This window comes from Bombus pascuorum, chromosome 3, assembly GCF_905332965.1.
Source record: "Bombus pascuorum chromosome 3, iyBomPasc1.1, whole genome shotgun sequence".
NCBI classification, from domain to species: Eukaryota; Metazoa; Arthropoda; class Insecta; order Hymenoptera; family Apidae; genus Bombus; species Bombus pascuorum.
The window spans coordinates 8,919,263-8,935,719 of NC_083490.1; the positions used below are offsets into that span (position 1 = coordinate 8,919,263).

At 31.7% G+C, this 16,457-nt stretch overlaps 1 protein-coding gene across 1 annotated transcript in view; it reads left to right on the forward strand.

Annotated features, from left to right (window-relative positions):
* LOC132905334 (proton-coupled amino acid transporter-like protein CG1139) overlaps positions 1-16,457 on the forward strand; it is a 40,833-nt gene that overhangs the window by 13,835 nt on the left and 10,541 nt on the right. Inside the window, exons 2-5 of the mRNA XM_060956525.1 lie at positions 4,522-4,568; positions 4,843-4,959; positions 6,385-6,657; positions 7,490-7,574. Of these exons, the coding sequence (XP_060812508.1) occupies positions 4,522-4,568; positions 4,843-4,959; positions 6,385-6,657; positions 7,490-7,574 (522 nt within the window). The remainder of the gene's footprint in view (positions 1-4,521; positions 4,569-4,842; positions 4,960-6,384; positions 6,658-7,489; positions 7,575-16,457) is intronic.

Below are 16,457 nucleotides of genomic sequence, written 5' to 3' on the forward strand. Positions count from 1 at the left end.
ACCGATATCGAGTTAACTTACTATTTCGAATGTTAGGGATGTTATCAGTTATTAAGATTACATGTAGTTTTCACTTCAGCGGAATTCATGCAAAGATTTCGATTGCACAATGAACAACAAGTAGAGGTAATCTATTATCGAGGAATCTGTTTTTATCTTAAGACTATAATCCTCTACTTACAGCGTCTCATTGTCTATTCGTTAATCAAAACTGTGACGTAAAGAAGTAAGAAAAATATTTATCTAATAAGCCGATTATTATCAATTAAATTACATTCTTTTATGAAAAATATCGGCGAAAGGTACGTCGGGTTTTCCTAAGATTGCGTAATATCGTTGTAGAGCTCTGTTGAAGATTATAATAAGTTTCAATAAGACAGAAGTTTTAGAAAACATTACGGCAGTGGCAAATATCGGAGAATTGAAAGGTAATGAACAATAAAATGAAAAGTAAACGATATGCAAAAGAAGAAAAAGAAGAAAAGATCAAGAAAATTAAAAAATTAGAAAATAAAAATGTAAGTCCAGAGGAAAGCAAATATCAAAATATCAATATAAAGAGATATAAAGATAGGAAAATTCTAAACAAATTAACGAGAAATTTAACATTTTAAATATTAAACAAGTAATTAACAAGATTGCAAATAAGCAAGTATACTTAAAAAAAAAGAAATATTAAGTATGAAAGCATACAAGAAAATATAAAAAAGGAAAATTTTAAACAAGAAATTTATAAACTAAAATATTAAAAAATATAGAAGAAATAAAAGAAACAACAACTTGAGACAAGGTGAAATTAAGAAAAATCTATTATTGATAGTGGGAAGGTATTTGTTTGCAGGAATATCTTGTTGTTTTCTTTACCGGATAAGCGATAACGGGCAGTGATGTCATAATCGTTTAGGATCGGGGACCATCGAGCAATCGATGTAAATGGAAATTTCCACTAGGAAGTCCGCGAAATGTGGCCATCTGCGAAACTCAGAAATATTTATTGGTACGAGTTCGCAGTTCCCTTTTGATCATTTCGATCGTGCTTACGTTACACAACACGATTATGCATTTGTAAATGTACAGTATCGTGCAAGAATTTTAAACAATGCAATGACACTACTTAGAATTAATTTTACTTTGTTTCAATTTCTTGCTTGCCTGATCTTCCTGATATTTTCTAATGTTTTTAAACATTTATTAGTTTTTACTTTGTCCTTTGATATTAATTGTTCCTTAGATTCGTTTTTCTATTTTCTACTTTGTTAATCTTCTTTATCATTTCTCTAGTCTTTCAAATATTAAGAGGTCTTGCCAATTTCTTTGGAACTTATTTCTCTTTTTCTTATTTTTACAACTTTCTTTATTATTTCTCTTCTATTTGCAAAATTGGATGCTAACAATATTTGTTAATTCAAGTAACAATATTACAAGCTATAACGATCCATCTACTTTATTTGAAGTTATAAAATAAAATTAATTCTTTGATAATGACAGAATATTTTATTAATTTAGTAGGCATTTTCAATATCTATATGTTTACAGAAATAAATCTGGATTTTCATTTTTTTTTTCAATTTTTTATAGCAAATAAAATTATTATGAATGTTATATACAATGGAGTGCAAAAAAATGTTTAAAGGATAAGTAGACAATAATAAAACAAAATACATTGTAGTTAAAAAAAGAAGAGATATAATCGACACGAACAATTAAATTATTTAACAATTTAACAATTTAATTATATCAATACAATAAGAAATGTTCAGTGCATTGAAGTTAGTATTAATATAGTGTATTTATTATAATATGAATTTTAAACTTTCTTTCGTCTCGTACAGTCACCACTGTATGATTTAAATGTTTTGCATATTAGCGTATGTCGTCATACTATCAAGAAGCACAATCAAGGATCCTGATCCGATATAAAGGACTATTTTCTGTGATTCATCAAAGATGGCAGATGATCTTAGTCGATGTCAGTAACGCCGTTTAGTTCTATCTATATAACCTTCTTTCATAATAGATCATTCTTGAAGTCGACCATCACTCGGTTGAGACATTATTCGACACGTACAATGAGTAACCTTGAACAGCAATAATTTGCATAGTACGATTAGGTCCGAGTCGAAGATATCTGTCGAAAGCTCCTCTCGAAATTTTTTGATTATTATAATTTCTTAATAATAACTTAAAAAAGATGAAACAATACATTGTTTAGTGTTGTAATATTATTATTATAAAATGATACAAATGTAAAATATTCTGTCAATAACATAATACGTGATTTTTTAAAAAATAACTTCGTGGTTTCTTAAATTTATTGAAATTTTTCAATAATTCTTTTTTGTTAATAATTTTTAATGAAACAATATTCTACTATAAAATAATCATAGCATAAAATTGTCTAATAATAATCGTAACATGGCTTTTTAATGCTTTAGAAATTTTTCAATAACTTTCATTTTTTAAATTTCTTTAAATTTCAAACTTACAATAATAAATTGTCAATTTTCTGCATTGTTGCACAGAAACCATCTTTTTTCTCTTCTTTTTTCTAACTAATCTAATTCTTGACTAATATGTCGATTAAGAACAAAAAGCAGTGACATAATACTGTTAGATGTCGATTATGGATTAGTATTGTAAGAAACATACAGATTTCAATGTATCATGTTTTTTTTTCAATATACGTATGGTGTATCGTTTAGGGCTTAGATAATGGAAAGTTTGTGGATCTTTTGTAATCGTATAATATTATTTCGTCCTCTTTCTTTATCTATTTTCACCTAATTTTCCACATTCTCTTATTTCTTTTATTGTGTCTTCTATCTGAGATGTATCAGGCAATGGAGTAATTTCTGGAGTATTTGTTCCATAATATCGAATGTTTTTCGACGGTCTGGAACATCGACACTACCTTGAAAATGACTTTGTTGACTTTTCCAAGTAACCAGCGCAGTGAATCAAATTAACATATTGATATAACATTTTTTCCAAATAATAACTTTGGCGATAAGAATTTTACTTCTCGCTCGGGCAATAATTAATCGTTTCAACAATGAACTTTATTATTCTCTTTGTTCATTATTCTGTTTCGTAAGATTCGAATTCAGATGAAGAAAGAAGACAGATTTTTCGAAGAAAAATTTTTGTGTGAAGATGTAATTTTAGAGCGTAAGAATGTCCCTGTAAAATTGTATAATACAACTAAAAAAATAACAAAGTTACAGCAATGTATCTAATTGGAATTTTTAAACTCGATCAACAGAATATTTTTGGATCGTAAATTGTCCTGCAAATCATCGAACAACGTCTCTCTCGATTTTTGAATTCGCTCGAACAATTGCAAACGTCAAGGTATTATATCACTCGCAATTCCGATAAAATCAAGTTTATTCCTCGTAAACGTGCAAGATATTATTTTCACGAGAAAAGAAAAAGAGAGATATCATCGTAGGACTCATCGCGCGTTCGACGAAGGCAGACTAAACACAAAATTATGCACGTTTGATATGCTCATTATCGAAGAATATTGAGGTTGATCGATTTGTAATGTATGAAAGTCACGTTTGTCGTTTCGTGCAATCGTTATTCATCGTGATGGGCCGTGAATTACGAAACGACGAAGATTCTCATAAAAATCTACGTGAATCCGTGTTCGGATTGTAAACACCGGAAAGTGACATTTTCTGATTCTTATCGACGAGATGTAATCCTCGTTGACAGCACATTTGTTTCGTTGTGGCCAGTTGCATGATCAGATAATTTGTTGGTAATCGTAGAGGTGTTATTTATACAGGGTGTGGCATGTAATTGGAATCGCTTCAATTACTGTGCAAATAACGATGTTAACGAAAAATATTTCAAAACAAAAAAGTTAAATGCTTTCCAGAGAAACATAGTTTATCGCGATTAGCTTTTTTATAGGAGGATGTACAGAGGATATACGAAGATTAGGATTGTCTCTTTAAAACATACTTGTTTTCTTATATATAGATTCTCCGAGATATTCTATGCCAAGTAAAATCAATAATTTGTGCAATTTTTATATGAAACATCTCACTTTTTAAATTAAAATATCTCATTACTTATTCGTCTTTTTTATATATTGTATCTTAATATTTTCTAGCGTAAAATGTTTCGAAGAATATTTAAAAAGATTAAAAAAAAAAAGGATTTGATCTTCGTACGTTCTCTATGCATCCTCCTTAAAAAAAAGCAAATTACATCAAATTAAAATTATCATTCACGCAGTAATCGTTCCAGTATGTGCGCCACATTGTATGTGAGAGCAGTGGCTACAAAAAGTATTGTATTTATCGCAGTATTCATATAGTTAATTATGCTAAACTATACGTATTTAATAGTAACTATGTATGTATGTACTTTTATATTACGAAAGTGAAATTACAGGATCTGATAGAAAGGCACTTTTTAATTTTCTACGTTAACATTATCCACATAAATATTAATCATAATAATTCGTCATAGAATCTATACTTAATGCATAATTTCTTTGTGTTTCAGGATGCTTTGGATACTAAAAAATGGTCATCCAAGAACACCCAAAATGGGTATGTTTACTATATCATTACTAAATAACATTTACTTTCGAATTCAAATAGGCAGATAAAATAATCAAAAAATGTCGATCTTTTAATTACAAAACGTATCAGTGATTAAAATATTGATTCTAAAGAACGTTAAATATTAAAAAGAACTGTTAATCGTAAAAAATATTGTACGCTAGAAGGAAATATTAATGACAAATAGACTGCAAAATTTTCATGTAAATTCATACTTTGTAAAGTCAATTCAATTTGATTCAATTAGTCTCGTTAATTCTAGTTACGATCACAAGTCCAACATCTATGTAATGGAGCTTGAGGAGAAGAAGAAAAGCGTGCAGGAGTACGAAGAGGACTACAATCCTTACGATCACAGAAATGTCACCCATCCAACTACGTAAGTATTTGTTAATTTCTCCCCTTTTTATCCATTTATTTACTCATACACTTTATTCGTTTACGATCTACCTCATTTTCTTCTTCTGTTCATTCTATACAGGGTGTCTTGCAGCATGTCGGGGAACCGATAGATTCTGCACGCGAAAACAATAAAAAAGGTTCATATAAACATGTGCCCTGTTTAACCTCGCGAATTATAGCGAATTTTATATTGAAATAATTCTATCGAAAGACGACACTAGTTATATTAATTTTATCTTTCTATTCATAAAAAGATTTCTAGAAAATTCCAGCAATAAAAAGAAGAAAAGGAGAGTATAAGATGATAAAGAAACGTCTCTAGTCTTGTGCTCGGATACAAAGAGGTCACTTTGAACACATGTTGCGAGGATATGCAAATGCAGTTCGTTCAAAAGGAAACTCGTTATAACTGGAAAACAAAGTCGAATATGTTTATATGAACTGATTTTATTGTCGATTTTATTGATTTTATTGACACCTTGTATTTCTTTCTTCTTCCTTTTTATTATTATTATTTTATTTAATTTCAACTTCACAGCCTGGAAATGGAATCGACTTTACAACATTTTTCCAAACTCACGCTTTCTTCGTCTCTCTTGCGCTTGTTTTAACACATGCAAAGTTCATAAAACTAGGTTTATTCTTGTACTTCTTCTTTCCAATAAATTCACGCAAATCGAACTTGATCAGGATGGATAGATTGGTTATAACGAAAGAAGAGGAAATAGAGGAGAGGAAAAATGTAAGTCGATATCGTTCGGTAGATTAACGCAATCACCTGCATTTGCATAATGTCGAACGCGGTGCGCATTCGAAACGACGACGTTTCGTTTATTCTGACCGCGTTTCTCTAGATACAAATTACGCGGTAATTTATTGCGGCGATTAGTCACGAAACGGAAGAATAAGATTGCCCTCGGAGAAATAACTTGGAAACGCTGACACGCGTGGAAAAAGGTCGATGACGTTTTGTCTTGGAACCTAAGTTCCTGGAAAGTTATAGTTATACCTAATCTAATCTGGTTCTATTCGAGTTTAACGTAATTAAGACGGTACATTTTTAAATACTACTAAAATATGTCAATTATTTCTATGGATAATTTGCAGCACTGCGTTGAGGAATTGAAATTTAATTTTACCCATCTTCTTCGTTTTATAAATTATCAGTTACTAAAGTATACATTTTTCTTGATATCTGCGTTCACCCTATCAACGAGACAGTACAAAGTTTTCTCTTCTTTCATTTTCTATCTAAGATCTTTTATCTTTTTCTATTAGAAATTTCTTTCCTTCTTTAAGATTACCTTATTATTTCTCTTGAAACCATTCATGAAAAAATAATAATTTCTCCTTTCCTATTAATTTTCGTGAAAATAACTGAAAAGGATATTCGATATTTTAGGAGCTGGGAGACGTTGCTACATCTGCTGAAAGGCAGCTTGGGTACGGGAATCCTTGCTATGCCAAAGGCTTTCTACCATTCTGGATACGGTATTGGTATAGTGGCAACAATAATTATAGGTCTATTCTGTACTTATTGTATGCGGATTCTTGTCAGTTGTGAGTACGAGCTTTGCAAGAGGAAGAGGGTAGCTTCGTTAAGTTACCCTGCTACAGCGGAAGCTGCGTTGTTGGAAGGTCCTGCTCCGTTTAGGCGGTTTGCTAAGGCTTCTACGTGAGTATTTACGCAGAATTTTCATTTTTAATCGTATACTTACTTTTTATTTCATAAATAGCTTAGAATTTAATTTTCGAGAGATTCTAAACGTTACTTTAGAAATTATTCGTTAATAAATAGAAATTGTGTTATAAAACATATTGACGTATGATATTAAATATTATATTTAATTTGTTAACTATATTAAGAAAGTTTTAGTAAGTTAAATGATATTAAAAACACTAAAGTCAAAGCTTGACTTTTCACAGAAAGCATATCTCTAATTAACGATTGTATAAAATAATTACTTGATGGTCGAATAAATAAACGAATAAGTTTTTAATATGGCAAATTTAGATTTACGTTAATATTTAAAATATCTTAGTAATTAATAAAGCTAAATAAAAGGAATTTGTGATATGATTCTTAGAATTACTAGCGAGCTTTTAACAATTGAACAGATGTATATAATGAAATTCTGTAAATAAAAAATTAAAAGTATTTTAGTATAGATCTAATTATATAAATATGTAGGATTTCCAATTTGCCTTACATTATATTTTATTTTATTATGCGAATGACTGAATATTTATTCATATTTAAATAATTAGTTTATAATTGTAATTATTATAATAATATGTTATAATATGAAAAAACGATATTATTATACTGGGAATTATTTCACTATTAATCAAATATCAAAATTGTATTAAGTGTGTCAAGATCATGTAGATAACAAAAATAACTAAAGAGTTGCGTTTGCATACGCGTAAGCGTGCAATCGAGATTATCGCATATACAATGAGAACCTTGCGGAAATTTCAACGCAGATAAATCCTTTGTTTTGCAGTCACACGATAAACGCATTCCTTATGGTATATCAATTGGGAACTTGCTGCGTCTATACTGTATTCATCGCCACGAATTTGCAACTGGTTAGTACAATTATTAATTAATCGTACGCAAAATTCACACGCAATAGAATTAAAATCATTCACAGAATCATACAACGATCTTTCTCATAAAAATTCGAATTTTCAAAACTCAAAAACTGCAACTTTTTAAAAGGAACCATTGACTATTGTCATCTTCTTCGACTGGCAGCTTTTAAAATTTCTTATGAAATCGTTGGATATGTTCCAATTTACAAAATCTTGAACAAGCATCCTTAGTACAGCAACAAATGTTTATATATCTTTCCTAAAAAAAATCAATACTGAAAGAATTTAAACCTCACTTATTGTTAAATAAATAAATAAATATTTTTAAGAACAAAGAAATGGAGAAGAAGGAGGGAAACGAAAAATGAATATGTAATTCAGTTAAGTCCTAATCTTAAACAAGGTTCGACTAAAATCGATTAAATCTAATTCGATTTTGATTAAAGTTCACTAAACTCGATTTAAATATCAAATTGGAATATTTAGATTCAGGAAATTTAGATGTAATTAATATCAGTCAATTTTAATTATGACTTAGCTAATGTTAGCTATATTTAGTGCATGTGAAATTAACTATACCCAATTCAAAACTCAAATCAAATTCAACTAAAGTCAATTATGGTTCAATAAGAGCTAATTAAACCCAGTCCAATTAAATCCGATTAGATTTCAGTAAAACCTAATTAAGCCCAACTTAAGTAAACCCAATCTGAATTCAGGCAGTGTCAATTAAACCTAATTAAACTTCAGTGAAATTTAATCGAACGCAATTTAACTAAATTCAATCTAAACTTATGAGACGTCAACCAAATCCAAGTCCAATCTAATCACATTCTACCTAAATCCCACTAAAGTCAAATAGAATGCACTCAAATTTAACTAAGTTCATTGAGAATTCAGCTAAAGTCCCCTAAACCTAGTTAGTGTCGCTGCTAACTAATACTAATGCCAACTGAACTCAATTAGAATTTTTTTAAATTTAGTTAAACTTAATCAACACCGATCTACCGTTAATCAAACCCAATTCCATTAAACCTACTCAAACTTTGCCTAAAACTAATTACATCCACTCAAAATGTAGCCAATTTTAACGTAACCCTAAGCGCAGCTTTCTACACAAAACCAACCGCACGAACTCTCAATCTAATTAGAATCTTTATAAATTCGATTAAACTGAATAAAACTCCACCTAATGTTAATTAAACCTAATTCAAATCTACTCCAACTTCGTTGTAACTAATTAAGTCCATCCAGCTGAATTTAACGTAACTCTAAACCCAGCTCTCATCACCAATCTAATCGCGAGAACTCTCAATCCCATCACAATGTTCTTAAAATCAACCGAACATAATAAAAATCCACCTAACATGGATTAAACGTCAATTCCGTTAAACCGCACAATTCTAATTGGCGTCCAATTAATGCCAACTAAATTCAATTAGAATTTTCTTCGACTCGAATCTAATCAAAATCCATGTAACGTTGACAAAATCCCATTACCATAAAATTCCATCTAAAACTAATTATATTCAGCCAGAACCCAGCTAAATTTAACGTAACTCTAAACTCAGCTTTCCAAACAAAACTAACCGCGAGAACTCTCAATCTAGTTCCCCTACCAACTGACCAAATGACATCACCTGTTTCGTTGCCACTATTCTCTATCATTCTGAGCAACGTCGGCACAATGGTGACTCACGAGATTTCGCTACTCTCGTTAAACTCGCGCTGATCCAGCTTTTACCGCGAGGAATCCCGTTCTCGAGCGGCGCGACTAGAACCGTGTACGCGATGTGTAGGCAGAGAAAAAGAAGCATGTAGGTCAGGGAAACACGCCGCGAGGAATAAACGATTAGACGGTGGACGCGTCGCGTCGCGTCGTTACGAACCTCGTGAGTCAAGGTGACAATACGTGGTTCAGGTTCGTTGACATTTCATCAGGCGACAGGATGAAGTCAAGTTTCTGTTTACGAGGACACGTGTCTCGTTTTGGTCACCGGAATTAGGAAGAAGCTCGAGAATTCGTGTACAATGAGCAATGATAGCGTTGACCGTGAAGTTACTTAGAAGGCGTCCTCAAGTACTCATTTCCTTTTATTTAGCTTCTGGTTTGAGCGTAGGACACTTGCTTTTGGTATCTGGAATAATTTTTTACCAAGGTTTTTTCTGTTTAGAGTTTGTAACGTGTGGGCTTGTCGACGATCTGTCTTTACTTTTTAACATTTCTCAAGTTTAATGCTTTGTTTTTTTATTTTTCCAGTCTTTTCAATTCTGTATGATTTTGACTATTCTTAGTGGTCCTAATCTTTTTAATGTCACTGATATAGAAGGATGTCTTATTCTTTATCTTTATCATTTTTGATCACTTGTTAATGTAAATTTGAATTTTACCTTAGAGGTTTCAGAGTTTCGATTGTGGTTAATTGTTCTAGACTTGGAGAATTGAGGAGGAAATATGGCAAATAGAGTTTGTTAAATATTTCTCGATTTTCTGGTGTGTTTTATAAACTTTTTAGAATATTCTTCGTGCGTTTCCCTATCAAATTTTTCACATCTATCTATATCATATTATATTTCTCACATTGTTATGCAACATTTCTTACATCTTAACAAATACTTCCAAATACAATTTGTTGATTGTTATCGAAAAGCGCCATTGAAAGGCGATTATGCGATAAATTACTTCATTAAAAAACCCTTAAGTTATCATCCTGACATTTACAATGTCTGCAACTTTTCTCTTTCTTCTTTAACATTGGAATTCCCGCATTCGACGCATAACGTTCACTTAACGTTACAATTTTCTTTCACACTCGTAACTATGCAAATAAAACGGACTTACTACCTTTATATCTACTTGCTTGAATACAAATTACGCAGTCGATAGTAAGGACTTTCAAGGACCAACAATCTACTTATAAACTGTTCAGATATTTCACGAAGCATTCAAGGATTTGTCGCGTTCTTCTAAGAACCGTACAAAGTATAACGATTCTGTACTTTGTTATATGTTCTATCGAATCGAAAGGACTAGCTTGACCTGTTATAAATTATGTAAAAAAGGTCGCCTCCACTAGATTCCGCTTCGATATATAACTTTGTTGCATTCTCCCACAGAGAAATTCCTCTCACGCTTGGGAACGAAATGAAAATTTCAATCGACTCGTTTGCTAATTCTTCAGAAGTTCATTAGCCTCGTTCAGTGACAGGCAACTAGACTTTTTATGGTTGGCGCAATTGTGAGAGTTAACCAAGTGTTCTCTTTCTTTACTAAATTATTTAATCCGAGCTACTGGCAAATCGTATGACGAATAAATGAGGAATAAAAAAGATATCGGTCGAGGGTGAGACCATTTCCGATCACATGTCCTTTTTCGTCTTTAAGGGTTTACAAATGCAGATTATTTGAATTTTATTTAAGGCTAACTACGGTGATTCATTGTACATATAAATTTTCAAGGTTGTATATTATCGTGGTAAACGTTGATTGGAATAAAATTCATCTGAAATTAATTTTTTGATAAAGATAGGTTACATACTCGCATCTAAATGTTATGGTTGTCCTAAAAGTTTCTTTTGTTTCATAAGTGAAATAATAGATGCACAACATTTTTTATTTTATATTATTTTATGGATTTATGTATGATCCATTTTGTAGTAATAGAATAAAATGGATCAAACATAATTCAATAAAATAATATGAAACAAAAAATGTTGTGCATCTGCTACTTTCTTATAAAACGAAAGGAACTTTTGGGACAACCTAATATTAAGTAATTTATTATTTAATTAATGTTGATGTTAATGTTAACGTTTCAATGGTATTGACTCAATGGAATTACTTCAATGTTGATGTATCATCAAAATTGTTGATATTATTGGATTATTACTGAATACTACTATGTAAATTACTTAAATATTAATCCAATTGTATTAATATATTCAATTTCATCACAGACATTGATAATACTCCAACGCCACAATTTCAACATACTCCATGAACCTGATACACTTTCCATCGATACAGTATTCCTATATGGAACTCTGCGGTCCTAATACAATCCTTTCGCTGTGACACATCACGTAACAAAACCAGCTACGGTGACTCACGAAACTATTTGAACACGTAGCATATCAAACATTTATGGAAACCTACTTGTATCATGAACGTTATTAAAACAAAATTTTCCGAAGCCTCTGAAGATATTTCAATGAAGGTTTATAAGTAGACTGTAGTTTTTTATACGTTTCTATGAAATTTCAGAATGCAAAAAATGCACATGATACATAAAGATATAAAAAATATTGCTTATAGTAATTTAGGAGATAAAACAAACCTCTATTTGAATACCTCGTAACAAATATCTCCGCACATTTCCGAATATTTTTTAAATATTACCATACTATCTTGCCGTTTATTAAACTGTTAATGAAATTTGAATGTCTGATACATGAAGGTATAAAAAAATATTGCTTATAGTAATTTAGGAGATAAATAAACCTCTATTTGAATACCTCGTAACAAATATCTCCGCGCATTTCCGAATATTTTTTAAATATTACCATACTATCTTGCCGTTTATTAAACTGTTAATGAAATTTGAATATCCGATACATGAAGGTATAAAAAGATATTGCTTATAGTAATTTAGGAGATAAACAAACCTCTATTTGAATACCTCGTAACAAATAAGTCCGCACATTTCCGAATATTTTTTAAATATTACCATACTATCTTGCCGTTTATTAAACTGTTAATGAAATTTGAATATCTGATACATGAAGGTATAAAAAAATATTGTTTATAGTAATTTAGGAGATGAAACAAACCTCTATTTGAATATCTCGTAACAAATATCTCCGCACATTTTCGAATATTTTTTAAATATTACCATACTATCTTGCCTTTTATTAAACTGTTAATGAAATTTGAATATCTTTTTTCTGCAACACATGCGATATATTCAGGAAAGTCCCGTAGAGTAAATGTTCAAATATTTTCGTAAGTCACTATGTCCCAACAGGTGTCCTTCTCTGAAAAAGAATTCTGAAGCCCGCCGGCTATTCGTCAATAAATCAAGCAACATCGTTGTAGGTATAGGTCGTGATCTTCCTTATTTCCCTTGGGAAAAACCAGCGTTCTCCGACATTCGCGATCGATTCTCGCGCTCTTTCACGCGCGGTAGCGCGCAGGATTTTAAGTTCTCGCGAACGTTTCATCCAACGTTCTAAGCCACTTGCCGTAATAACGTGTGTCGTAACGCCGCTTAACTATCCATTACATTGCGTAGTATCCAAGAGTATAGTTTGCACTGGTGTACGGCGAAACCGAAGTACACCGCCCTTTCATTCCTCGTCCAGTTTCTAAACGAGTTCCACCGTTGATGGAATTTCGTTGAAGATAATCGTTTGTCCCTAGTATCGGCTAGAGGATACGGTCATGGCAACGCACAATGCGGTAGACAATGGACAAAAATCGAAATAATCGTCGTTCGATTTTGATCTTATTATTCGATGATATTCGTCGGTCTGTGAGTAAGCAAATTTAATGCAAAAGATAATTCCGTCAAACGTCGATACGGAATTAGTAAAAATCGTTTGTACGTGAAAATCTAATCGCTTGGAAATTGGTTCATTTGTTGTATATTCTCGTTTTTAGTTCTTGTCACATAGCGTTTGGAACATTTTAAATATGTCTAATTTTAATTTCCAATTTAACAGTTTCTTTCTTTCTTTAAAAATCGATTTAAAAAGAAAAGGTTCCAGCTATTCTGTAATTTTAATTGTTCTGTGCCAAGAAGGTACTGTATTATATTGCTGCATAGTCTTTGCTACAGTATCTTTTTAACGAAATACGTTCATAATCACGATGTAATGATCGACTTGGTTAAAAAGTGCATTTCTGACCACACGTATCTGAAAGAAATTTTTAAAGTTGCATAAAAACTGTCTTTGAAATCTTAAATCTTGTGCGTTACTAAATATCAGAGCAATATCTGACGAAACGAAAGACAGGATAAACGATTTCTGCATGATACAAAGAAATGGGAGTATTATTCTCGACATCAGCGTTTTGCTTAGTTCATCACCGTGTGTGATTATACAAAGAATAATAAATATTCACGACTCGATCATCAAATATTTAAACTGAGTCAAAGAGTAGGTAGCTAACAAAGAGTTGATAAACAGACTCTTACTCACGTCGAATCACTTGATATCAAGTTTCAGGAAAAATGCACGTTATATGAATTTTTTGACCTTTGTCTCGAGTTTTCATTCAAACGCCACACTGTGCAACGTTTTGTTTCTCGTACATATGCATACTTTGTCTTTGGACGCAGAGAACACATTGCATTGGTAATCTGTTAAGAATGGTTCGATGAAGTTTGTTTCAGTTTAATTTGGTTTACTTCGGTCTATTTGAGTTTATTCGAATTTATTCTCAATTCTTTTGGAATAAGTTTGGATCGGATGTTGCAGATCTTTTGTTTGTTGGAAGTGGTTTGACGAAGTTTAGTCAAGTTTACTTTTATTGATAATACCATTTAATACAAAATATTTCACATCTAATCACATTACAGCAATAGTAAAAAATCTGACCGATCATTTGTTATATAACACAACAGGCAACCAAATCAATAACCATAGGTTATCATTCAATTTCCCAATCAACCAATTAAACTCACCACTCTATAATTTTCTATTTTTTAAAAATAAAGTGGAAGATAAGATTGGGTATGAAAGAAGGAACAGGATTTAAAGGACTGCGTTCTAAACGGAAGTTCCAAGCTAAACTCGAGGACTGATTAAACGTAATAGTTCGATCTGTTGTGTAACGCACGTAAACCAATCGGAATCGGTTCAATCTGGCTGCAACAGGAAATAGGGTGTAGTTCTCTATCGGTTCGAGAAGTCGAGGGTAATTTTTTCACGGCAGAACATGTCCATTCGTGCGCTCTGAAATGAAATCGAACCGGTTTCGCTAATATCTGAAACCCTCAGGGAACACACGCAGTCGATTGTTCCTCGATATCAGAAACCACTTCTAAATTGAAAAATATAGAAAATCGAAGCACGACGAAGAAATTGGAAATAACGATAATAACAATAATAATAACGTCGTTAATTAATCGCCGTAGTGTACTATACATATTGTCAACCGTTCAAGAAAACATTATTTTATATCGTACGGTTAGTAACAAGCGATATTTCATTCAGTTTATTCTTTTCTTTCGTTTAAGAACACTTCTCCACAATATGTCAGATAAATATGATAAATATTACTTTTATATATTTATTTGTCCTTTTCAAGAATTTTTATGTTGCTTTGTATATCTTCGAATATTACTTCGAATATATTAGAAGCGTTTATTCAAGTGCAATTAATTTGATCGAAAATGTTTCGTGTGATGTGAAAATGATGACGTGTATTTAAAAAATTTTCTATTTGAATCTAAATTTGTATAAGTGCAATTGGTAAAGCGATTCGCAATTTTTTTTCTCGAAGTTACTGTAATTCGATGTAACCACAAATCAAACCTTAGAATCGAATTCCAGTAAAAATTCATTTATCTATATCTTAAATTTCCAAATTAAATATCATGGAAGTTGAACCAATTTCGTTCTACCTTATAAAAATTAATAATTTGTTAAGGAACGAGTAACGTTTTTCTCTTTAACATTAATTTAACGTTATTATAAACTATTTATCTTTCAATGAGTATGGACGAATAAAATTCCGCCGTAGTTTCTTACGTACGAGCAACGATTCTAAACTCGTTGTCTATCCAGTGGATGCCCTTGTAATCTGATTAAGGTGTTCTGCCCTCTTAATCGTACATCCTGAATCAAGTCAGAGAATTAGAATAGCGAGAGCTATCCGCCACGGTCGTGGAGTCACCGCGAAAAAACGAGATAAATCAAAATGGTGTGCCTCAAGGCGATCTACACGATGTAGAAGGCGTTTCAATTCGATGATTTCTTTTTCTCTGACTCGTTCGTGATGTCTAGAGGACCTTTGTTTCGAGACAGGAACGAAGATCCGTGAAGGGAGACGTTTGATTTCGCTTCGTTGAGCGAAGTATATCACGCAGCAGATTAAAGTATATTTTATTATGCAATATGTTACCGAACTTTGGTGGTACAAGGCGACAGGAGGTGAGTAAATGAAGAGACAAGTCGAAGATATAGAATGGAACTTTTTCATACAACGTTTGATTTTCGAGAAAATCGAGTTTGAAAATATGCCAAGTACATAGAACTTGGCTTACGTCGTACTGAACGAGAGTTATTAAGACTTGACAAGAGGTAATTCTATATTTGAAAATAAGTCAAAAGTGTAGAATAAAGTTTCTTCGTGAGATAGTTCCCTTTCGGAGAAGAATAAATATGCAAATTTAATATACACGTTTACTAGACCAGTCTTTAATCAAACACGTCTAAACTCTATTTCCTTGAGAACGAGGTGTGCAACGGAAAGATTTTATTCTGCATTTCTGATCATATTTTCGCACGTGAAATAACTTCCTGTTGATTATTTACGCATACCCAGTCTGTAATTAGTCGACTTTAAATATACTTGATAAATTTCCAAGCTCGATATTCGCGAGAATAAGGCACCACAAGAAAAAATTGTATTCTATATTTTTTACTTGTTTTCTCATGTAGATTCTTCTCCTTTTGGCTTGTGTCGTCAATTCGGTAACACTCTGTATACGGTATATTAATTGGTAAAACGTTGAGCAAAGAAACGTTGATAGTTAGCGGTATGTTGTGTGATATTGAGTCTGGCAGAATTGGCTATTTATAGCGAACCATTCATTTATTATATATGGATATTATAATTTATAACTGGGACGTTATAGGTTTTGGACATAG